This window comes from Humulus lupulus, chromosome 4, assembly GCF_963169125.1.
Source record: "Humulus lupulus chromosome 4, drHumLupu1.1, whole genome shotgun sequence".
NCBI lineage: Eukaryota > Viridiplantae > Streptophyta > Magnoliopsida > Rosales > Cannabaceae > Humulus > Humulus lupulus.
The window spans coordinates 8,862,778-8,888,713 of record NC_084796.1 but is presented as its reverse complement, the minus strand read 5'-3'; the positions used below and the strand labels follow the sequence as shown (position 1 = coordinate 8,888,713).

At 38.2% G+C, this 25,936-nt stretch overlaps 2 protein-coding genes across 12 annotated transcripts; both read right to left on the bottom strand.

Moving 5' to 3' along the window:
• Nucleotides 1-9,161: 9,161 nt before the first annotated feature.
• LOC133829899 (putative disease resistance RPP13-like protein 1) lies at nucleotides 9,162-14,262 on the bottom strand. The gene is made up of 3 exons (XM_062259737.1): nucleotides 10,847-14,262; nucleotides 10,477-10,544; nucleotides 9,162-9,808 (listed from the first exon to the last, which is right to left on the bottom strand). The coding sequence occupies exon 1, from the start codon at nucleotides 14,193-14,195 to the stop codon at nucleotides 10,881-10,883; it is 3,315 nt and encodes a 1,104-aa protein (XP_062115721.1). The 5' UTR covers nucleotides 14,196-14,262; the 3' UTR covers nucleotides 9,162-9,808; nucleotides 10,477-10,544; nucleotides 10,847-10,880.
• Nucleotides 11,524-25,676, bottom strand: LOC133829897 (putative disease resistance protein At3g14460). Of its 11 annotated transcripts, none has more exons than XM_062259726.1 (7): nucleotides 21,693-25,676; nucleotides 21,291-21,550; nucleotides 20,750-20,873; nucleotides 18,029-19,855; nucleotides 17,512-17,632; nucleotides 17,279-17,438; nucleotides 17,071-17,106 (listed from the first exon to the last, which is right to left on the bottom strand). In XM_062259726.1, exon 1 carries the CDS (start codon nucleotides 25,387-25,389, stop codon nucleotides 21,712-21,714), a length of 3,678 nt encoding a protein of 1,225 aa, XP_062115710.1. In that variant the 5' UTR covers nucleotides 25,390-25,676; the 3' UTR covers nucleotides 17,071-17,106; nucleotides 17,279-17,438; nucleotides 17,512-17,632; nucleotides 18,029-19,855; nucleotides 20,750-20,873; nucleotides 21,291-21,550; nucleotides 21,693-21,711. The 11 variants fall into 11 exon arrangements, with proteins under 11 accessions (XP_062115718.1, XP_062115711.1, XP_062115710.1 ...); XM_062259728.1 differs by having other exon boundaries at nucleotides 17,279-17,632; nucleotides 18,029-19,370; nucleotides 19,623-19,855; XM_062259736.1 differs by having other exon boundaries at nucleotides 17,279-17,632; nucleotides 21,693-23,482; nucleotides 23,576-25,676.
• Nucleotides 25,677-25,936: the final 260 nt, after the last annotated feature.

Sequence of the window (25,936 nt, the reverse complement as noted above, 5' to 3'; positions counted from 1 at the left end):
CGTTGGCCAAAAACGCGGTCAACATTTTGGTGCTTTCATTGAGAGCCTGAAGAGAAAGACAGACGGTCCCTGAAGTATTATGGCGCCTAAGAACACCAATGCGGCTTCCAAGAAGACAGGTTCCTCTAAAGAGCCTGACAGATCAGAAGGTCCTGGCCCTCAAGACTCAAGACCGTGAGACTGAGCCTAGAGTCGTGCTCGAGGACGTGACTCCAGAAGTTGAAGAACTCCAGGAAGCCATGGGGGCCTTCCAGGAGGAGATGGCACAATTCCACACCAGACAGGAGGCGTTCGCTGAAGAGATGGCCAGGCAGAAAGCCGCGTTAGAGCAGCAAAGGCGCGATATGGAGGCCAGAAGCGAAGAGCTCAGACAGCAACAGGAGGAGGTCAACCGGAGACATCGTGAAGCAGCACTTGCTCTAGAAGCGGCTACCCAATTGGCCCAAACCAATGCTCAAGCCGCAGCACAAGCAGCCACCCATGGAGCAAGAAATAATAATGCTGGTCGGAGGACCACTGACAGAGCCGATTTTCGAGGACCGGGCAGAAGCAGGAGTAACCCCTCTGGTCGGGACGATGATGGGGACCGATCTAGAACTGCCTCGACGCAAAGGGAGCACTCTAGAACCCCCTCCAGGAGCCACCGATCAGAAACTTCTAGATCAGGGGGTCACCGGTCGGGCAGTAAAAAGACTCCACCCAGGCAGGATCAGACCAAGACTCCTCGAGAGAAGAGGACTTCACAATTCAAAGATGGGCATGGTCGTGATGAGGCTAATAGTCATCACACCGATCAATCAAAGGAAAAGGAGGGCAACGACCAACAAGGAGGAAAAGACTGCCCGGGGCGTACCGAAAGGCCTCCACTGCACCCCGGCCAGCAACGTAGTGGGAGAGAGCAAGTCCCGCGTAGTAAGCCCTCTGAAAAATCGAAAAGTACGGTGTTTGATCGAGCAGGAGAGCATGCTTCCCGGAAGGATCTGAGGGACGTTATCACCAACAAGAGGAGGACCGTCCCGGTCGAAGGGAAAAATCTGGACCGCCCTGCCAGTCAAGTAGAAATACTTGACGATGGCGCGCCAGATGGTAATGCCCGACTAGGCGGTCAAGACCTTGGAGCCTCATCAGTTGCACCAGCCATCCAAGCCCAGCTTGACATGCTAACAGCTACAGTGCAAAGTTTGTCAAAACGACCTTCCGAGATAGATGCGATAGACCACCGGAGTGGCAGTCCATTTTGTGCCCGAATTAGAGCAGCCCAGCCACCGGCAAAATATAAAGCACCGGTTCTGCCAGTATATACAGAAAAGGCAGATCCCATCAGACATATTGGGAAGTTTGAGGACAAGATGGAATTGCTCGGAGTAAGTGATGATTATCAGTGTAGAGTTTTCCCGACTACATTGACGGATACTGCCCATGAATGGTATTGGAAGTTTAAGCCAAACTCCATTACCTCTTGGGAAGCATTCAGGAAGGAGTTTTGTAGACAATTCAACACTGCCCGGACTCCACCAGTTTATGCCAACCACTTGGTAGATATCAAACAAGGAAAAGATGAGTCTCTAAAGAATTATATACAGAGATTCATGCGAGAAGCCAATAGAGCAACTGCTGCAGGAGACGAGGGGAAGATGGTTGCCATATCCGCTGGGATAACTTATCGGAGCCCTTTGTGGGACAGTATACATAGAAATCCAATTTCAACACTTTAGCAATTTCTTGACCGGGCGGAAAAGTATATGAAATTGGATGATGCAATAGAGAAAGAGGAGAATGGCATAAACAATCCGGGCGGATCAAGTGACTTTGGTGGAAGGAAACGTGGAAATAACGGGTCTGACCACCATGAGGAAAAGAAAGCAAAGTTGAATTCAAATGAAAAGCCAACCAAGTATGAGCCTCAATTCACTAACTACACCACTCTCTCGACCAACCGAGCGGAGATATATCTTGCTAGTCATGAAGAGGTTCCCTACAAGAAACCTTCACCCATCAGGAAAGAGATGAGGAAGAGAGACATGAATAAGTTTTGTCGTTTCCATGGAGATTATGGTCACGACACGAATGAATGCAATCACCTCAAGGACGAGATAGAATTTCTTCTCCGGTCGGGAAAGTTGAGAAAGTACCGGGCAGAGACACCCCAAGGAGAAGGAGGCAACAACAATCCTGGTTTCAAGCGACAAAGATCTCCACCCTTGCAGCCCGGACCTGTGGACTTTACCTTAGACACTATATGTGGAGGTCCACACTTGGATGAGGAAAGCAACGAAGCAAAGGAGAAGTATGCTGAGATATAGTGCTAGGATCAGAAACCACTGAAGTGGCGAGCATCAGATGATATATTATTTTTAAATACCGCTTTCAGAGTGGTAGCTTGATTTCGAGTTGTTAGACTTGTTATTTAAGTTTGGTTTATGAGCTGGTTATTTGCTAACCAGTCATTTTATTTTTGAACAATTTTGGTTGTTTAAGACTCGTTATTAGACATGTTTTGTCCTTTTTAATTTACAAGTAATAAAAGAGACTACGCGCAGCGTGGTCGATTCTTGCTACAAATATGCATGTGTGTTAGTTATCCGAGCAGTGTTCAACTGGTCGGTAAAATCGGACAGTGTTCAACTGGTCGATACGTTCAAGCAGTGTTCCATTGCTCGAATATTTTCAATATATTCTATGTGTTTCACGAGCAATTAACTGCTCGAACAGATTCGGTCAAGTAGCAAGTGACTAAGGATCTTTCAACCCTCGATCACCTGGGGGCACATGGGGTATATTGGTATATAATTTAACACAGGCACTAAGAGCACGAGTTAATATATCTATTTTTTAGGCTGACTTGTAAATTTTCGAAGTCCAAAAAAGCCATTAAGCTAACTTGTTTGACAAAGCTTAAGTCACTTGGAATTTTTTAAAATTTCAAGTTGGAAGCAGATATTCGTGTGACAATAAACATTATGCTCATAAAATGTTAGAGCAATAAGAGTATGAGAAAGTATACTTAGTATGGACTTATGAAATGTCTAAAATTTCTAAGTTAGAAAACTAAGTACTCATGCGAAAATAAAGGCATACATCAGAGTGACTTTACTATTCACAAAAAACTTATAACTTTTTAAGTCTAAAAAGACTTAGAATGTTTTAAGTTAGAAAAGAAAAGTAAAGTATAAATGCCAACAGCTCAGCTATGCAAGAATAAAGAGTAAACTACTAGCCAGGTACAAGTTTAGCTGATCAGGTGCAAAGTTTTCCTGCTCGGAAGAGCAGATACAACTTCCCTGGTCGGCTAAGCATGTATCACCGATCGAGTAGGAAACACTGTTATTTAGAATAAATAACATCGACGAGTCCCTGGAGTGAATCATACAAACATAAATCGATACATGTAAAGGAAAAATATTTGTTACTACTGAGAAATTATTTTATTGGGTAGTAAAAATATTTTTTATCCCTTAGAAAAAACATGTGTGAAGGAAAAAAAAGGCAAAAATTTGGTGCCTAGTGTGAGTGGTGTCCGAGGAACTAGGCCCAGGAGTTTGGTGCCTAAGGCGTGGCATCCGAGTAGCTGCCCTTGGTGTCTGAGCATGATGGTGATGTGTCCGATCGGATGGGCAGCATGTCCGAATAGCCTGAAGGATGCTGGTAGTGTGTCCAAGCGAGGGTGCGTATGTCCGAGGAGCAGCAGTTCGTGCGATGCTGGCTGGGAGATGGTGCGTACGTCCAAGGAGTTGCGTGGGTGTCCGAGGGTGCATGTCCGAGCGGCTGACTGGGGCATCCGAAGAGCAGCTGCATGGTGTCCGACTGGTTGGATGCGTCCGAGCGGCTGGGTGATGGTCCGAACAGATGCTGTGGTGCTTGAGTGGTTTGCATGAAGTGTCCGAGAAGCTTAGGGGCATACCCAAATGTCCAAGCGGTTAGATGAAAATGACCAATTAACTATAAGGTCCAAAAGGACAATAAATCTCAAGGACATGGGGCACAAACATGATTTCTCATTCAAAACACATACTGCAACAAGATCAAAAAATATTATTTGAAGAAATCAAAGGACAAGTTCAGTTGTGGGTTTACGTGAAAGTTATCGACCGGATAGGAGCTTTTGAATGACCTCAAGAACATTTGGCTAGAAGAAAAGTTTATCATACGAGAAAATCATATAATAAACTTGGGGGGAAAATGTTATCCCCAAAAATTGGAGATCGATGACTTGGCAATAGAGGTGACAAGTGGCAGTGCATGGTCCGTAAACGACACATTAATAGTCAATAAATATATTGGCTCCTCAGAGTTGTGATAAAGTGATCTGGCTTAGAAGTAACCCAGTAGACCGATGAAGAATTTTGACTGGCCAGAGAAGTGTCATTGCCGACCAGGTATGACCTTGTCCGACCAGTCACGTGTTTGTCTGCCCAGGCATGACCTTGTCTGCCCAGGCATGACCTTATTTGCCCAGGAATGACCTTGTCTGCCCAGGCATGACCTTGTCCGACCAGGCATGACCTTGGCCGATCGGTCATGACCATGTCCGACCAGCCAAGTGCATGTCTGCCCAGTCAAGTGCATGTCTGCCCACTCAAGTGCATGTCTGCCCAGTCAAGTGCGTGTCTGCCCAGTGAAGGTGTGGTCGACCAGCTTGAATGAGATATGGATCGACTGGATGGAGAAGGACTATGTCAAGATTCTCAAGAAACGACTTCAACAAGAATCGATCTTGGCATACACGGGAATCTCTCATTTATCCCACGAATATAGTGTACTGTTACATTTTGAATATTGTTGTAATTTAAATAAAATGTGAATAATAAAATATCCCGATGATGGGGGATATCATCTGTACGATCCTGAGCCTATAAATACAAGGCTTATGGCATCATAAAGGGGACTTTTGAATTTTTGAACTTTTGATCCGAATTTTCTAGAGAGAGAGAGTACTTGTATTTGAGAGAATTCTTGTATTCTTGGAATTTGCACTAAAGAAACTCAGTTGACTCAGGTTCATCTGATCTTGAGTGCAGTCTATAATCACAACTCTAAGTGGATTAGGCTATTACCATCATATTGGGGCTGAACCACTATAAAATCGTCTGTGTCGTTTATTTTCTCTTGAAGGTTTTATCATTTTTGATGTTCACACGTCGTTGGCCAAAAACGTGGTCAACAGTAGGGCATTCAACATGCTTACTTAACAGTTGCTAGCACAATTATGATCATGCACAAACACAGAGACTCAAGCTCTGATCAATCGCATAGTCAATATTCATGGCATGCCCTAATCACATGTTTCTCGTGCATCACATGCATCACACTTAATCATCCAGCATGCCTCAATAATAACCATATGCAAATGAGCAAGATTGCTAAGCATTCAATATGCTATCAATGTTTACATTTAAACATCCAACATGCATCAAGAATAACCATGCATGTCACATATGGGGTGCAGTTTTCTTACCTTTGGTCCAAGCACAAGTTACCAATAAATGAGCCACAAGCATGATCCTGATTCCAAGCCCCTAATGATAACCTAGTCATAACCTGTAACGACCCGAATTTGCTAATCAGGCTTAGGGCCTTGATTAGTGTGCCTGGTGGGCAATAGGTGGTTTAATATGCTTATATGTGAATTTATGTGTATATATGATTATGGTGCATGTTTAATTGAGTTAAATGTGCATGTGGGCCCCGTCTGGATATTAGGGGCATAAATGTGATAAATGAGATGTGTGTTGTATATGTGTGATATGTTTGTGCAGCACGACCCTAGACAGTCCTGGGGAGCGGTTAGCCAGAGAGTCACAACGGGGTTGAGATTTGGACTCGGGGCGAGTCGAGGGGTAATTCGGGTATTAGTTGAGTTATGGGATTATCGGGACATAGAAATAAATATTTGGAGATATATTTGAGGATAGAATGCCTAGGCGGGAATATTTGGGGAATTTACCATTTTTGCCCTCGGGGACGTTTTGGTACCCTGAGCCTTGAGGTAACCTTTAGACTTAAGTTATATAAAACAATAAAAGAAAGGAACTGTTTAGAAACTTGTGAAACCGACTCATACTTCTCTTTGAACTGAAGTTAGCTTGTGCTTATCTCTCTCTCACTCTCTAAGACAAAAACTCAAGAGGAAACTTAAAGAAATTGCCTAGGAATTGAAGGGATTTCAGCTGGGATACTTTAGGAACTTGAAGTCTGGGAACTTGAGGATCATCTTAGGAATTAAGCTCAGCAAGAGGTAAGCTTTTCATGGAAGTTATGCCTAAGTTTCAGCTGTATTTTCCAAGCTTTGCATGTGAGTAGAAATTAGGCTGTTTTTGGGTACTCTAGTTGTGTTTTGGGACAGATTTATGTTGAGATTAGGTGTTGATATTGAGCTTGAATGGTGGTGTTATTATCTGGGATTATTAGCTTAGTTTTGGTGGAAATTGGCTTGAAGAAAGGATGGAAAACTGATGAGAAAATCTGGGTTCGCTGTATAGCGCCGCGGCCCTAGGAGAGGTGCGCCGCGGCCCGCGTGCGCGCGCGGCCATGGGAGGCCGAGAAATTCAAGCGTGCCGCGGCCCGTGTGGGGGTAGTGGAGAGCTAGCCTTTGTTTTGAGGCTAGCCGCGGCTCTAGTGGGTGGGGCCGCGACCCTTAGTGCCAGTTTGGGTTTTTGGGGAATTTTAGGCTTGGGAACTCAAGGGGTAAGGCTCGGGATGGATTTTATCACCCACGTTGAGTGCAAGGCCGAGAACGGCAAAGGGCCGGGAGTAGCGTTAAGCACGAGGGGTGCGAGTTTCCAGGGCGAGTCCCTAAAAGGATACCTGGGATATCCTCACGGCGTGGTCCGCGAACCCAGGGCTTGGTAAACGCCTGGGACGGCTAGGCCGTATGTGTTTAGCCTTTGGTGGCCTGTTTATATGTTTGACTTGTGTAAAGCATATGTTATTTGTTATGGGTTTTCTTGCTGGGCTTCGGCTCACAGATGCTCTGTGGTGCAGGTAAGGGTAAGGAGAAGATCAACCAACCATGAGTACAGCTGGCGTGAGGCGACGTGTACATGTTTGGCCAGCCTGGCTGCCACAGCTAGGGGATTTTGGGAGATGCTTGTAAATGAACTTAGATTTTGTCGATTAGTCGACTCTGGTCAATTTTGTGTTGTAAATATTTTCTAAACTATGTTTTGGGATCCCAGGTGTAAACTTTTATGATTTGCTATGAAAACTACTTTCTTGAATGTTTTTCTTTTAATTATGGCTTAGTCACACGGTTTGACTTAAAACTTCGATTAGCGAGCTGAAAGCACGGTTTTAAACTCACTTAGTAACGGCTCTAAGGAGATAGGGAGTTACACAACCATAATATAAAACCTCATCAAAATGAGTAAATAAATACTTCCAAATCCAACCCAAGTCTTCGAGACATCGAATCCCACTCAACTAAATAGTAGGATCGATCCCAGGCCCTTAGAGTTAAGTTTCCATCACAAAAACACACTTTTGGGCAACTTTTCCCTCAAAGGTCGCGGCCCGCCCCCCTGGCAGAGCCTCCTCCACCTTCATTAAGCTAGGGTCGCGGCCCAACCTCGCACCAGCCACTTTTCCTCGTTTTTCCACTTTTAAAACCTTCCAAAAACCTATCCAAACATCTCCAAATCCCAAAATCAAAGTTCCCAAACATTCCCATGATCCAAAACCCATAAAACCCAAGTCTCAAATCAATTAAAAACTCATCAAAACACAAAATCCAATTCAAACTTAAAAACTTTAAAGACTAGAACTTAAAACTTGAATTACCTCCAATTGAGTTGTTTCCAGCTAAATCCTCCGGTTAATAAGCTTCTTATCTTTCCTAGGATCACTATGCCTTGATCCTCGCTTGAATCCGAGTCCTAAAACTCAAGTTACCTTCGAAAATGCGACCGGGAGACGAAAATGGAACTTTAAGGGAGAGAGAACGTACATAACATTCTTTTTATTCTTTTAAAAGGTTACTTCAAGCTTAAGTAACCTCAATCAAATCCTAACACTCGGGGTCCCGAAAACACTCCCGGGAACAAAATAGTCAAAACCTCTAGAATTTTCCCCCTGATCTTACTAACTCCCAATTTATCACCAAATACTAATTCTCATTACCCAATAACCCGGTAATGCTTTAAATACCCCTTGACTTACTCCAAGTCAAGCTTAAATCTCGTTGTGACTTTCCCACTAGCTTACCTCCTAGGATCGTCTTATACTGAGTAACCCTAGCATAACCAAACAATAATAAAGCACCACACACATTTCACATATATGCCAAATATGTCAAAAATGGCCAAAATATGAAAATCACCAAATTACTGAGAAATTGGTTCACATGTATATTTAATACACCTAAACATGCATATTATCAATTAATAACATAATAAAACAATTATGGCCCTCCCGACATCCTAATCAAGGTCTTAAACCTTATTAGGAAATTTGTGGCATTACAATTAGCTAGCTAGTAAGTATTTCTTTTGAACTTAAATAATTCTTGGTTTAAATTTACAATTTTTAGCAATTCAAAATTATTTCTTACATCAAAGTTAAAATTTTCAATAATAACAAATGAAATCACTTTTTTTCCATAAAATTTAACATATGTTAGGTAAAAAAAAAACTATTAAAAATTAAAATTATACAACATTAATAAAGTAGTGGGGTCTTGCATTCTTTTAGCACGGTAAAAGTTGAGTACTGACTCAATTATTTCCTTTTCTTTTCTTATAATAAAGATTCAATTATTTCCAAAGTTTGGTCCACATATTTTGTTTTTAACCCCAAAATAAAAGCATACCCATCAGCAGTTTGATGCCTTCATGTTTTATTTATTTATTTTAAATAGTTTGATGCCTTTGTTAAGAAAAAGATTTACTTATAGAAAAGTGAACAAAAGAGAGTGAATTCACAAGCAGTAAATATGCAGTTCCTCAAGTATTGAGAGAGTAATGAAAATAAACATTATTGCTCCCCAAACTAAGAGTATTACAACTTGATAATATTCCAATACATGAGCCAAATTCAAAATTAACTTCTTAATTAAGCAACAAAGTTATACATAAATCTTCTTAATTAACGCTAGAACTTTGAAGACAGTTTTAATTAATATTTCGATTACTATAACAGAGTTCTCTCAAATTCAATTAATGCTATTACAGAAAGAATGAAAGAAGACTTCAACACTGGAAATAGGGAAAGTTCTTTTGAACTATGTATTATTACACATTTTTATATAGTCTTCATAACACTCTTCATTCTCTGGGCTACCATCATCAATGCAGGAATATAATGACAGATTTGAAATTATAGAAAGTTTTGCATAGTGAAATGAGACTTCATTGAACATTATATACAAGTCTCATAGCCATATATTTAGGTTTATAATTACAAATCTCAATGTCCCGCTTGATCAACTGTGAGGGACACAAAATATTCAATGATAGAAAATTAGAGCAAACAAACCAATAAACAAAGAGACACTTTCACCATGCAAGGTGAAATATTTCAAAGTTGATCAAGCGGTGCAATAATCCCAACCAGCAGACACTACAGAGTAGAAAAAGAAGCTGCTATGACCTTATCTCATTGTTGCTTCTTGCTAAATTGTCAAGAACCACAATAAAATCTTGTGTCTGTAATGAAGATCTGCTTTCCAAATGCCAATTCCAGAAGCTTGTTGTTGCCACAGATTAAAACAGAATTTCAAAGCAAGTGCTGATTTGATTGAGAGGTATTCATTTGAGGATCTTCAGTCTTTTTCTTTGATTTGTATCACCGGAACAACGTTTTCAGTTCAGCCCTCCTGGGAGGAATATAGATGACAATTGAATAAGATTTATATATCATAGTAATTTGATTCCAGAAATACAATTGCAACCTCGAATTAGAATTTGTCAAACATTATAGTACACAACAGATTTTTGCATAATCCTGGGTCTTAAAAGAAAATAATTCTTAGCCAAAGAAATAAAAGTTGCTATGGCCTTGCCAAGGGCAGAGCAAGATAAGGCATCAATAGCAAAAGAAGCTGCTATGGCTTCATAAAGGGCAGAGCCAGAACATGAGACTTTTTTGGCTGCCACAATAACAATAGTCCCATTGTTGCTTCTTGTAGAAAAAGATGAGTAGACAATGAACAAGAAAAATAATGAACATACATATTTTACGTGGGAACTCTTTCGAGAAAATACCACAGGCATTGGAGAGAAAATTTACCATGTAAGAAAATGAATATGGTAGAAGAGTATTCGGCAGTGCAACAAAGAAAAATACAGATAAAGAAAAGTTCTTGGGCTTTCTTCATTGATCTCAAGCAAAGGCAATCGATCTGAGAAACAAAAGTATACTGAAACAAACTTAAGAAAAGATGAACATTCAAGCACTCATCTACTCATATTTTGGTTACATTCACTGAGTTTTTTGAGTATATATAATAATTGATAAGCAATCAATCTAATTCAGAAAACTTACAATTTTTCCTATATTTTGATATGTTGAAGAATGAGCTCCAATCTTTTTAGAAACATTTTGGCTTCGATCTGTGAAAAGCAAAGTTTGTGTAAAGGACTTGTTTAGCAAAATTCTATTAAATAGTAGAAATCCACAACAACATAATTGAGTATTCTAAAAGATAAGAAACCTAAAATTCAACCGACACACAGCTCTGGTTTGTGTGAGAAATACCAATAAATAAATGATTCTATTTTTAGGATAGTTTTGAAAATTAGAAGCTAACTAATACATGTTGCAATATTTTTATATGAATTTTAAAATAAAACTGAACGAATAAGTATAACTAATCTAAATTTGATATTTGGATTCATTGTTGCAGAAAACGTACCTAGACAGATCATTGCAGCATTTTATTGATACGTTTAGTCATCCAATTCACGCAATATCACTTCTGTGATGTGCTGAATCTTAGGCCAATCTTCTCCTCCTTTCTCACAGCGTTGCTTTACCAAAGGACACCCACTGATCGACAAACGAGAAAGTGAAGTGGGCAGCCCTTCTTCTGGCAAGCACCGCAGCCTTTCACAACGATGAATATTCAATGATTTAAGGGAGGTAAGTTGTTGAAGGGCCTTGCCGTTTAGGGTTTCAAGGTTATGATACTCCGAAATGTGAAGACGAGTCAGAGTGGTCGGAAGCAACCCCACGTCGGGAAAGGAATAATCTTTCCAACCTCCTCTCATAGTTAAGAATTCTAAACATGAGAGTCTATGCAGATCCAACTGCTTATGGTTCTCAAAGAGCCTTTTAGAATACCCCAATTGAAGATGCCTTACTTTCGAGTGTGATCCCAAGTCTAGAAGAGATTCCAACAATGGCCAATTGTCTATATATACATGTAGAAGAGAGAGAGGGGCTGTGACAGTCTGTTGAGTTCTCGGGAGCCAAACCACCATTTGTTCACAACCACGTATAGAGACATCTTTCAAGGATGGAAGATAACCAGGTAAGGCAACATTAAGCTTTGGACAATCTAACAGGTCAAGTGTTGTAAGAAGAGGGAATATTTGACCTTGTAGCATAGCTTCACTACTAAATGACCAATCTTTCCACTCCAACATATTGGAAATCCGCAACTCTTCTAGACAACTGAATAGAGGACCATTGTGATGAGGAATCTCATCACCTATTGAGATAACACTATCACATCCTTTAATTTTAAGTTTTTTGAGAAATGCTAGCTCTCCAAGTGGGGGTAAAATACAACAATTCTTACAATTGACAATGCTGATTGATACTAAATTAACAAATGCAGAGTCTACAATCCAGTCCGAGAATGTTGTACCTCTGTAATTTTCAATACCAAGATGCTCTAACTTTGCATGGGGTTCAAGTGCATCAAGTATATCCTTTTCTTTTTGCGAACTATCAGCCACGCCAGCATTACCATTCCAGCTCAAAGTCAATATTGAAAGACCTTTCTTAGCCTTCAAATTAGCCTCTAAAGCTTCTCTTGCATCGCTAATATTTTCCAACCCCGAAATGCGCCGTAAATTCTCAAGCTCTGCTACCCTTTTCATTTTAAATCCTCCACTATTTCTATCGCTCAAAACAACATCGGATAAAAAATACAAGTGCTTCATATTACTAATTTCATGGGGAAACTCTTTTAGACGTACACCACCAATCTCTAGATATCGCAAGTTGATTAAGCTTCCCATCTTCTTTGGTAATTGACAAAGCCTTCTACAATTCAATAACAATAAAGTCTGTAAATTGTACAAAGTACAAACTGATTCAGGTAGTTCTTTAATTTTACTGTAAGACAAGTCCAAGTACCTCAAATGCTTAAGATTACTAATTGAATTAGGCAGCTCCTTAATAGAAGAGTTATTTAAAGAAAGTACTCTTAAACAACTCCCTGCAGCGAGCAGCTCCTTAAAAGAAAGTACTCTTAAACAAATCCCTGGAGCGACCAACATATCATGAGAGACTAAGTTCACATTCATCAATATTCGATATTGGAATGACAAGGCTAGAATGGTACGCAAGCTCTTGGCTTTATACAAGCCCTTAACTTTGTTGATGTCGTATTTCTCTATCACATATGACAAATGACGGGTCCTTGTTCCAAATCTAAGTAAATCATTACTCAAATCCAACCTAAAACAAAAATTATCTGATACAAACATAGCTAAATCATGTATTAGGTCATGCATTTGGAGAAATGAGTTTCTTTTACTAGATCTTTGGAGAAATGAGTTTCCTTTACTAGATCGTTGAAAGAATGACCTTGACATGAGATCTTGAAGGTATTCCTCTCCATATTCCTCAATTCTTTTACATTTTTTATCATGTGGCAAAAATCCTTCTGCCATCCACAACAAAATCAAGTTTTCTCTATCAATTTCATAATCTTTGGGAAATATAGAACAGTACGCAAAACATTGCTTGAGATGTCCAGGTAAGTGGCGATAGCTCAACCATAAAGCAGGAAGAATGGAATCCTCCTTCTTGTATAACTCCTCCCACGTGTCACTGTTAAGTATGTCTTCCCATTTTTTAGTATTTCGTTCAGAGCGCAATAGTCCACCAAGAGATTTTATTGCTAAGGGAAGACCTTTGCACTTGCCCACTATTTTCTTGCCAAGTTCTTGCAAATCTGGGAAGTCATTGATGTCAACACTAGTTCCGAAAGCATGTTTAACAAATAAATTCCAACAATCTTCACTCGATAAAGTTTGAAGATGATGAGTATGCCCAGTGGTCATAGTAGAGGCAACGATTGTGCTTCGGGTAGTCACAATAATTTTACTTCCATTTGCTCCATAATCAAAATAGCTCTTCAAAGTGTCCCACAAAGTATAAGACTCGTTCCAAACATCATCATGAACAAACAAAAATTTCTTCCCCTGCAGTGCTTCCTTCAATTTTCTTCGAAGTTCTTCAGAGTTCTCGATATCACATTTGCTGGAAGTGACTCCCTCAAAGATTTCTTTTGTTATCTTTGAAATATCAAACTCATCCGACACAGTAACCCATACTTTCAGGTCAAAATGTTTTCTAACTCGATCATCATCATAAACAAGTTGAGCAAGAGTGGTTTTGCCAAGACCACCCATCCCAACAATCGGGATGACAGAAATCTTAGTACCACCATCAACATCGTCTTTCAGCAACAAATCAACAATGATTTCTTTTTCAGTATCCCTCCCATAAACATCAGATTGTTCCACTAAAGGAGCAGGTGGCCTTTTTGAAGGTGCGTTTTCAGCAACTTCTCTCAAGCCAAGAGCATCCTTTTGATCAAGAAGATCATCTAGTTTATCAAGGATCTCAATGACATCATGTTGTACAGTTTTATCAAATGTGGACAAGAAAGGCGACATAGATTTCAGTTGGTGAAATACCTTGCTTGCGCCGCCGCTGGATTGATCATCTTCAAGCTTGGATCGCAGAGCTTCATAGTCAATTCTGTCCACCAAGTCGTCGGCTTCAAAGATGACATCTTGAAGCTTGAACAGCCACTTCTTGACATTGTCATTTCGAAGTTGCTTCTCCTCAGCATCATTGAGCAGAACATTAGCTGATAACATCCTAGTGTTCAGCTTGTCTAACAGCTTGAGAATGGATTTCTTTCCTTGGAACAGCTGGGGTATCTCCTCAGAGGCCAATCGCTCAAACAGAACTTGAAGTGAAGCAGAGAGCAAAGCACCAGCAACCAATTCAACAGCCATGTTGGAGTTGGAGGCAAAGCAAGTATGTTGAAGCTAGGGAATGACAATCGTGAATAATGAATAAGGCACAAGAAAGAAAGTCAAGTAGATAGAGAAGAGAATTGCAGAAGTGTTATTGTTTTTTATGAAAACAAACGGTGAGTGGTCCACGCAAGACTCGATTCTTTGTCATAAAAGTTGTCTGAACTCGTATATATAAATAATATGCTAACTTGTTGCGGGTGTTGTTTAGCTTTTTGAATATGCTTCACAGCTAATGATACCATTAGCTCATTTAACCCTTCTAACATGTAGATACAACCAATATATAAAGTATTGGTAGTAGGTAATATTATGGAAACTAGTAACCTAATCATTAATTTATTCCATATTAGAAAAATAAATTGTATTTTATGGTGTTTTTCTTTATTTAGTAGTACAAAAGTTCTGCTAGTGGGTTGTATTGTGAAAGCCAGTGATCATCATCAGTCCAATAAACTATACTTTTGCGCTCTTATCTTTACTATAATATAACTAAATAATATTTATTAATAGGATGATAATGTTCATAGATATTTGTCAGTTTTCATTCAAGTCAATGGAACTTTATAATAGTAATAATATAATTAACAATAATAGATAATTTCTCTCTCTCAAAAAAAAGAGACAATAACAGATAACTGCACAAATGTAAGCACAAGAAAAAGAAGATTTTTATTCTCATATATTTGTGAAAATAAAGCAAAAATGTACTGAGCTATCCTTTTTTCTTCTAATTTGAAAACACCAATGATATAACCCTGTGAGAATTAGTGGCATTTTCACCAAGAAGGAAGCTGTTTTGTGTTGATGTGCTCATATATGTGGGATTCTCTTTCATCTCCAATCACTGCTGGCTTGTTTGATCAAGTTCAGTATGAACAATTTAAACTAATTAAGCCTGGAAGGAGTATAGAGGACAATTGAATATGATTTATATATCATAATAATTTGATTCCAGAAATACAATTGCAACCTCGTATTAGAATTTGTCAAACATTATAATACACAACATATTTTTGCATAATCTTGGGTCTTAAAAGAAAATAATTCTTAGCCAAAGAAATAAAAGTTGCTATGGCCTTGCCAAGGGCAGAGCAAGCTTTCATAATACAAGATGAAATATTTCAAAGATGGTATAACAATAAGGCATCAATAGCAAAAGAAGCTGCTATGGCTTCACCAAGGGCAGAGCCAGAACATGAGACTTTTTTGGCTGCCATAATCGTCCCATTGTTGCTTATTGTAGAAAAAGATGAGTAGACAATGAACATACATATTTTACGTGGAAACTCTTTTGAGAAAATACCACAGGCATCGGAGAGAAAATTTATTATGTAAGAAAATGAATGGTAGAAGAGTATTCGGCAGTGCAACAAAGAAAAATACAGATGAAGAAACAACATCATCTGTTTAAAGCACTTAGCTTCATTCAAGATTTTCTTTTGAAAAAGTTAAACTTTGTGGCTAGTTTGCTAATTAATAGAGACTGATCAACTCTAATATTAATACTTACTTAAGATTACCTCCAATGAGAGGTCTTGAATGTTACTAATACATGTGAAGATACAAATCAGATATCAATTATTGAGAATACTACTGCAAAAATATGGGAAATGACCATGCTTTTTAAGGTAGGGAAAACATAGCAATTTTTTTTTTATAAAGGTGCATATATCTTTATCTTTATATATTATAAAGGTACATATTTGAGTGACAAATGGCTTATTAGTAGATGAGTAATTTGTCCATGTTGGGACTGTTTTATTAGTATTCAAGTTTTATCATTGTGGTTTAATGAGGAAATTAGGCTCTGCAACATTTCATGGAAGTGTTATTACTGCTACCACTGAGGTAGTAAGTAGTGTTACCAATAAGCCTTAGAAAAAACAGATGAGCAGATGTATTAATAACTCGCACACTATTGAGAATCTCATGTTTTGACCCCTGCATTTTTTTATACCAAAATCTTAAAATAAGCTTTACCAAAGTAGACTCAACATACATATCAGCATATTTAGTCTCACACAAGCTCGTTTTTACAGATGTGATTTCTCTTTTACTTTGCAAAAGATTTATATCCATTTTTTATTGTTTTTTAGACTAGTTTTACAATCATTATCAAAATTATGGAACTTTATAATTAACAATGACAGAAAACTTTTGGTAGAACAACCACACTAATATAAGCACAGGAAAAAGAAGAGTTGTATTCTCATTTATACATGGAAATGAAATGAAGCATCAATGATATGAGCCATTCATGGTTCAGTGACTTCAGTATGAAACAATAATTGAAAATAATTTTCCCACGTGTTGGTCCTAATTAAACAAAATAAAATCATCAATGACATAGATTTTGATACTCAAACTGCAGAAAATCATTTGAAATTATAGAAAATTTAGCATTAATGAAATGAGACTTCATTGAACATTATATACAAACCTCATAGCCAACTATTTAACTCAATAACAACAAATCTCAATGGTCCTTGATCAACTGTGAGGGACACATAAAAACTTCAATGATTGAAAATTAGAGGAAACAAAGCATCAAACTAAGAGGCATTCACGCCACTAAGGATTTAAGCAGCAAAGCGAATGAAGATTTAAGCAAGCTTCCACAGTACAAGAAGAAATGCCAATTCCAGAAGCTTCTTGTTCCTACAGATATTAAAACAGAACTTCAATTTTTTATCCAAAGCAAGGGCTGATTTGATTGAGAGGTATTCATTTGAGGATATTCTGTCTTTTTCTTTGAATTGTATTACCAGAACAACGTTTTCAGTTCAGAACTCCTTGACAATTCATGGCATATTCATTCAAGAAGGATGTTTCTTTGTGTCTTTTCCGCCACTACTTCTGCTTCTTGTCCATGTGCTGATGATCCCTTCTACAAGAGAGGTCGTTTGTTTAGCAACACAAGATAAAATTCAAGAACAAAATGTGGATTTACTTTACCAAACAAAATATTAAGCAGGTAGATAGGATAAAATAAAGAAATAGTTATCAGACCGATTAATATTTGAAGATTTATTAAAATTATGCAGAAGAATGAGAGCAACCTTTGTTGAGTTCTTCCAAGTAAGCATCATCCAAGGGGTACTTGTATCCCTGTTGCATTTCTTTTATGTTTATGATGCTCTTTTCAGATAGATGTACCTCATCAACTTCCATAGTACATAAGTCCTTATGCAGATAAAGCCACAGCATCTGTTTTCAAGACTGTAATTACGAAAGAAATATCAGATTTGTATAATTATGAACTGACATATAAATTATCAAAAAGACTAATTACCTTGATAATTCACTCCCAGAAAGCAACACTGCATTGGTCATTGTATCAATCTGGCATTTCTTTATGTTCTTGGGTTCTTCATTGATTTTAAAGCTTCAGTTCTTAAGCAAAGGCAATCGATCTGAGAAACAAAAGTTCTGCACTTGCAATCACTTGCGAGATGTCAAAAGCAGAATTTGTGTAAAGGACTTGTTTAGCAAAATTGTATCAAATAGTAGAAATCCACAGCAACATAATTGAGTATTCTAAAGGATAAGAAACCTAAAATTCCACCGACATCCACCGACACACAGCTCTAGTTTGTGTGAGAAATACCAATAAATAAATAATTCTATTTTCAGGGTAGTTTTGAAAATTAGAAGCGAACTAATACATGTTACAATATTTTTAAATGAATTTTAAAATAAAACTGAATGAATAAGTATAACTAATCTAAATTTGATATTTGGATTCATTTTTGGTGTGATAGTGAATTAATAGCAACTGGTAAAATAATCTAAAATTGTAGAAAACGTACCTAGACAGATCATTGCAGCATTTTATTGATACGTTCTTCATTCAACCAATTGCACTTCAGTTATGTGCTGAATCTTAGGCCAATCTTCTCCTTCTTTCTCACAGTGTTGCTTTACCAAAGGACATCCATTGATCATCAAACGAGAAAGTGAAGTGGGCAGCCCTTCTTCTGGCAAGCACCGCAGCCTTCTACAATGTTGAATGTACAAATATTTAAGGGAGGTAAGTTGTTGAAAGGCCTTGCCGTTTAGGGTTTCAAGGTTAGTACAACTCGTAATGTTAAGAAGAATCAGAGTGGTCGGAAGGAGCCCCATGTCGGGAAAGGAATCATCTTCCCAACCTGTGATAGTTAAGTCTACTAAATAGGAGTCTATGCAGATCCCATAGCCTATGGTTCTCAAAGAGCCTTTTAGAATACTCCAATTGAAGACTCCTTACTTTCAAGTGTGATCCCCAGTGTAGAAGAGATTCCAACAATGGCCAATTGTCTATACATACATATACACGAGAGAGATGGGTTGTGACAGTCTGTTGAGTTCTCGGGAGCCAAACCACCATTTGTTCACAACGAATTATATCGACATAACACAAGGATGGAAGATAACCAGGTAAGGCAACATTAAGCTTTGGACAGTTAGACAGACTAAGTCTTTTAAGAAGAGGGAATATTTGACCTTGCTGCATGGCTTCAATACTAAATGACCAATCTTTCCACTCCAACATATCGTAGATCTCTAGCGTTTCTAGACAACTAAATAGCGGAATCTCATCACCTATTGAGATCACGCTATCACATCCTTCAATTTTAAGATTTTTGAGACACGCTAGCTGTCCAAGTGGGGGTAAAATACAACAATTCTTACAATTGACAATGCAGATTGATACTAAATTAACAAATGCAGAGTCTACAATGTTGTACCTCTGTAATTTTCAATACCAAGATGCTCCAAGTTTGCATGGGGTTCAAGTGCATCAAGTATATCCTTTTCTTTTTGCGAACTATCAGCCACGCCAGCATTACCATTCCAGCTCAAAGTCAATTTTGAAAGACCTTTCTTAGCCTTCAAATTAGCCTCTAAAGCTTCTCTTGCATCGCTAATATTTTCCAACCCCGAAATGCACCGTAAATTCTCAAGCTCTGCTACCTTTTTCATTTTAAATCCTCCACTATTTCCATCGCTCAAAACAACATCGGATAAAATATACAAGTGCTTCATATTACCAATTTCTTGGGGAAACTCCTTCAGACATACACCACCGATCTCTAGATATCGCAAGTTGATTAAGCTTCCCATCTTCTTTGGTAATTGACAAAGCCTTGCACACCCCAATAACAATAAAGTCTGTAAATTGTACAAAGTACAAACTGATTCAGGTAGTTCTTTAATTTTTTTTTTTTTTTTGAATAAGGTAAAAGCTTTATTAAACCAGATCAAATAACAAAGCATCCTTAACAACACTAGGAATATCACTCCCATAAAACATACGATCAGAGATAAAATAAGACGCTCTTGCTAAACAATGAGCGACCCTATTGGCAGATCGTTTTATAAAACGCAAGGAAACTAAAGGAAGAGTCAACATCAAATTCTTACAATCCTCAACAAGCCTTCCGAAATAAGAGAGCAGTGGTGCACTGCCAGCAGTCAAGCAATGACGAATTGCTTGAACCAACACCAAACAATCAGTTTCGAGTACCACCTTCCTATACGGCTGCTGCTGTAACCAACTCAGTGCTTCTTTAAGACCGATACCTTCTGCAACTTCAGGCTGAGGAGCACCTGGTTTGCACATCGTTCGAGCCTCCAACAAACTGCCATTATGATTTCTAATGACGAAAGCAAAACAAATATAAAGACCTATTATATTTGAACTGGATTAATGAAAAATAAACATATTGCATAGCCAGTTTAGTATCTATTTTGCATTATAGTATACAGATATAGATACAACATCTGTTTAAAGCACTTAGCTTCATTCAAAGATAAAGGAACATTACGTGTTTTTAAGACAAGATTTTCTTTTTAAAAAGTTTAACTTTGTGGCTAGTTTGCTAATTAATAGAGACTGATCAACTCTAATATTAATACTTACTTGAGTATACTACTGCAAAAATATGGGCTTATAGTACCGATATGAAGCAAGAAAATGGGTCGGGCATTGTATTTCTTTCCCTCCTATTTTTTTCCTTTCAACCTAATTTCTTTCCTTCCTACCAAACATAGTGTAAAAGCTAAGCCTTAAAAAGCACTAACAAACACTTTCCTTCTGCTCTGCCAGACAGTAAATTGAGATACAATTTTTTAAAAAAATACAAAACAAAAAAAAACTATATAAAATCCACTAAATGAATTGACATTCCATCGTGTCTATGTTCATCAATTAGAAACATTGAATCTAATGCCACAACTTCTATTTATTATCCATATAAAACCAACGATGTGGCATTCTAACCAGCATAATGCAATGAAAAACATTCATATGGTGAGCCAAGCTTGAAAAGTATGTATTTCAAGTTACCATTTATCCTTGCATTTTAACAAATGATAAAAGTAACATTCCAGAATTGTACATGAATAGAATAAACGTAATACTAGAATCTACTCATACCTCCTGTTCAATACAAAATACAACATGAAATGACCATGCTTTTTAAGGTAGGGAAAACATAACAATTTTCCTATATGTTGAAGTATGAACTCAGGTTTTCATAGAAACATACCATCATATCATATGCAGCCACCTATTTCAGTGGTTTTCCAGCTTTCTCACTTTCAAATCCAGGTTCCTTGTCACTGTTAGAACTTCGTTGGCTTCGGTTGCAATATCTTTTGAAATGCCAAAATCTAGATTAAGAGTGGACTTGTTTAGTACCTTATAAAAGAAAATGTATCTAAAAGTGGAAATTTGCAGCAAAATAATAAAGTATTTAAGAGGACAAAAGGAAAAGGAAGCTAATGATCAAAGCTATTAATCTATAAATCATTTGAAACCCAATGTATGATTACAAAACATAGCAAGATATTCAGCAATAACTTTTTAGCCAATGAAAAGCTGTCACTAGAAAATATAACAAAGCAAATGACAAGCAGAAAATGAGCAAGACACTACCACACTAGGGAAAAGTTCTCAAACACAAACATATTTAAACAGTAGGATGATTAATAATGATATAAGTATAAATAGACATATATATATGAAATGAATATCGGACTTGTAATTATGAACTGGAATATAAATCATCAAGAAGAATAATTATGTACCTTGACGATTCATTCCCAACAAGCATAATTGCATTGGCATTTGTATCAATGTCAACATATCTTCATGTTCTTGGGTTTTCTTCATAGATTTTAAAGCTTCACTTCTCAAGCAAATACAATCAATATGACAACATAGCTCATACCATCCAAATTGCCACAGTAGTCTACACTGAGTCACTTCTCAAGCAAAGGCAAAGGCAAATGCAATCACAGTAGTCACATCAGTCACAAATACATGATATCTATCACAAGAGCCATAGCTGAAACAGAAAATTTTGATTTGTAAGAAACCACTCGATATAGTAACTCAACCACTCGTATCAATGTGTGTAATGTTTTGAAGCACATTCTGTGTAATGAAAGGTGTAATGATAAATTAAGGTGGAAAAGAAGAAAATGTACCTTTAGATCATTGGGGCATCTAACTGATACGTTTATAATCCACCACCACACGATCGATGTGCTGAATCTTAGGCCAATCTTCACCTCCTTTCTCACAGCGTTGCTTTAGTAAAGGACATCCATTGATGTGTAATGATGAAAGGGAAGTGGGCAGCCCTTGTTCTGGCAAGCACCGCAGCTTTCCACACTTGTCAATCTCCATGGCTGCAAGAGAGGTAAGTTGTTGAAGGGCATTGCCGTTTAGGGTTTCAAGGTTGCAACTATCAAAAATCTGAAGTGTATTCAGAGTGGTCGGAAAGAATCCCTCGTCAGGAAAAGAATCATCTTCCCATCGAGAGATTCTCACCATTTCTAAACAGGAGAGTCGATGCAGACCCCATTGCTTACGATTCTCAAAAAGTGTTGCGCAATTCTCTAATGCAAGCCTCTTAAGTTTTGGGTGTGACCCCCAATCCAGAAGCGATTCCAACACCGGACACTCTTTAATCGAGAGAAAGACAAGAGAGGGAAGGCCGGTGGCGTTCTGTTGGGTTCTCGGGAGCAAAACCACCATTTGTTCACAATTCCATATCTTCACATGAGAAAGAGAAATGGGCAACCCTTCTTCCGGCAAGCACCGGAGGCTTTGGCAATTATAAATAGACAATTTTGTAAGCGAGGTGAGTTGTTGAAGGGCCTTGCCGTTTAGGGTTTCAAGGTTGCTAGCATACCAAATCTCAAGAGCAGTCAAAGTGGTTGGAAGGAGCCCCGCGTTGGGAAAGGATTCATCTTCGAACCAACTGATAGAAAAGGATTCTAAACATGACAGTCTATGCAGATCCCACTGCTTGCGATTCTCAAAAAGCGTTTTTGTTTGCCCTAATACAAGCCTCTTTACTTTCGAGTTTGGTCCCCAATCAAGAAGGGATTCCAATACTGGACAATTGGTAATAGAGAGAGAGACCAGAGAGGGAGGGGCTTCAAAGATATGTTGAGTTCTTGGGAGCAAAGTCACCATTTTTTCACAACTATTGATATTGACAAGTTCCAAGGATGGTAGACAAGCAGGTAAGCCAACACTAAGCTTGGGACAACAAGACAGTGATAGTTTTTTAAGAAGAGGGAATAGTTGACCTTCTTGCATAACAACTTCACTGCTAAAGGACCAATCTTTCCACTCCAACATATTGTAAATCCTCAACTCTTCAAGACAACAGAATAGAGGACCCTTGTGATGAGGAATCTCATCACCTATTGAGATCACACTATCACATCTACAGATGAGCAGATTTTTGAGAAAGACTAGTTGTCCAAGTGGTGGTAAAACACAACAATTTTTACAATCCACTAAGCTGACTGATACTAAATTGGAAAATGCAGAGTCTCCAACCCAGTCTGAGAATGTTGTACCTCTGTATCTTTCGATCTCAAGATGTTCCAAGTTTGTATGGGGTCGAAGTACATCAAGTATGTTCTTTTCTTTTTGGGAACTATCAGCCACACCAGCATTATCATTCCAGCTCAAACTCAGTTTTGAAAGGCCCTTCTTTTCCTTCAAATTGGCTTGTGAAGCTTCTCTTGCATTGACAACATTTTCCAACCCCGAAATGCAACGCAAATTGTCAAGCTTCCCCACCTTTTTCATTTTGCAGCCTGCACTATTTCTATCACTCAAAACCATATTGGATAAGAAATACAAGTGTTTCATATTACTAATTTCTTGTGGTAACTCTTTCAAAGGTGTACCATCAATTTCTAGATATCGCAAGTTGATTAAGCTTCCCATATCCTTTGGTAATTGACAAAGATCTCTACATTTTGAAAGTAACAGAGTTTGTAAATTGTACAGAGAACAAATTGAATCAGGTAGCTCTTCAATTTCAGTGTTAGACAAGTCCAAATACCTTAAATGCTTTAGATTGCCGATTGAATCAGGTATCACCTTGATAGAAGATTGATTCAAAGACAGAACTCTTAAACAACTTCCAGTTGTAAACAACATATCGTATGAAATAAATGTTGTATGATGCCACTCGAATGGTACTGCTAGAAAGGTACGCAAACAATTTGCTTTACTCAAACACTCAAGCGTGTTGAGATCATAGGTTCCTGTCCTATATGACAAATGACGAATCTTTGTTGACAGGCCATGTACATCATTACTCAAATCTAACCTGAAACAAAAATCATCTGATACAAGCATGGCTAGATCATGTACGAGGTCATGCATTTGGAGAAAGGATTTATTCTTACTTGACTGTTGAAAGAATGACCTTGATAAAAGATCACAGAGGTATTCCTCTCCAAGATGTTCCATCTTTTTATGTCTTTTTTCGAATTGCAAAAATCCTTCTGCCATCCACAACAAAATCAATTTTTCTCTTTCAAAATGATAATCTTTGGGAAATATGGAGCAATATGCAAAGCATTGCTTGAGATGTGCAGGTAAGTGACGATAGCTTAACCACAAAGCTGGTAGAATGGAACCTTCCTTTTTGTACAACTCCTCCCACGTATGGCTATTAAGTACGTCTTCCCACTTTTCAGAATTTCGTTCTGAGCGCAATAGTCCACCAAGAGATTTTATTGCCAAAGGAAGACCTTTGCACTTGGCCACTATTTTCCTGCCAATTACTTGCAGATTTTGGTAGTCATTGAGATCAAAGCTATTTCCAAAAGCATGTTTGACGAATAATTGCCAACAATCTTCATCCAACAATGTTTGTAGATGATGAATCTGCCCGGTGGCCATAGTAGAGGCGACAGTTGTGCTTCGGGTAGTCACAATAATTTTACTTCCTTGTGCTCCAGAGTTAAAACAACTCTTTAAAGTGTCCCACAGAGAATAAGACTCATTCCAAACATCATCATGAACAAACAGAAATTTCTTCCCATGCAATGCTTCCTTCAATTTTCTTCGAAGTTCATCAGAGTTCTCGATATCACATTTGTTGGAAGTGACTCCCTCAAATATTTCTTTTGTTATCTTCGAAATATCAAACTCATCTGACACAGTAACCCACACTTTTAGTTCAAAATGTTTCTGCACTCGATCATCATCATAAACAAGCTGAGCTAGAGTTGTTTTGCCAACACCACCCATCCCGAAAATTGGGATGACAGAAATCCTATGACCACCCTCAACATCATCTTTTAGCAACTGTTCAACAATCACTTTCTTCTCACCATCCCTCCCATAAACATCAGATTGTTCTACTAAAGGAGCAGGTGGCCTTTGCAAAGGTTTGTTTTGAGGACCTTCTCTAAGGCCAAGAGCATCCTTTTGATCAAGAAGATCATCTAGCTTAAGAAGGATCTCAGTGGCATCACATTGTACAGTTTTATCAAATGTGGACAAGAAAGGTGACATAGATTTCAGTTGGTGAAATACCTTGCTTGCGCTGCTGCAGGATTGATCATCTCCAAGCTTGGATAGCAGAGCTTCACAGTCAATCCTATCCACCAAGTCACCGGCTTCATAGATGACATCTTGAAGCTTGAAAAGCCACTTCTTCACACTCTCATTTCCAAGTTGCTTCTCCTCAGCATCATTGAGCAGCTCTTTAGCTGATAACAGCCTAGTGTTCAGCCGGTCTAGCAACTTGAGAATGGGTTTCTTTCCTTGAAACAGCTGGGGTATCTCCACAGAGGTCAGCCGCTCAAACAGAACCTGAAGCGAAGCAGAGAGCAAAGCACCAGCAACCAGTTCAGCAGCCATATTGACAAAGCAAGTATGTTGAAGCTAGGGAATGACGATGAAGAATAGTGAATAAGGCACAAGAAAGAAAACGCAGTATTTAGAGAAGAGATTTGCAGAGGTATTATTGCTTATTTTGAAAACAAACCAGTGACTGAGTGGTCCACACACAAGTCTCAATTACTATGGAAAAGTCTACTAAGTAGGGAGAGGCCTCATTTATTGTGTTCAGCGTTACACTAAAAAAAGCATTTGTTTCATTACTCTTTCCTTGAAATTTCAGTAAAATTGGAGTGGCCCTGATGGTGATTGATCAGCATCGGACTACAGTACCTTTTTTTTTTTATCATAAAGCTTTAATTTTCTACTCATTTCTAACCTGTATTTGGTGATATAATCACTTCTTTTTTTTTACATGTTAAGAGAAGGTAACTTCTTCCAGAATAGTACGTAGGTTAATTAAACAACTTAATTTCTTCCTTAATAAAACTAATATCCTTTAATATATAATAAGCGGGTAATTTTAGTTCCACATTATGTAAATAACTCAAGCTCTAATTACATAATA

Bases quoted from the DNA above. Each gene is read 5' to 3' on its own strand.
- LOC133829899 (XM_062259737.1), bottom strand. From the start codon at position 14,195: ATGGCTGTTGAATTGGTTGCTGGTGCTTTGCTCTCTGCTTCACTTCAA.
- LOC133829897 (XM_062259734.1), bottom strand. From the start codon at position 25,389: ATGGCTGCTGAACTGGTTGCTGGTGCTTTGCTCTCTGCTTCGCTTCAG.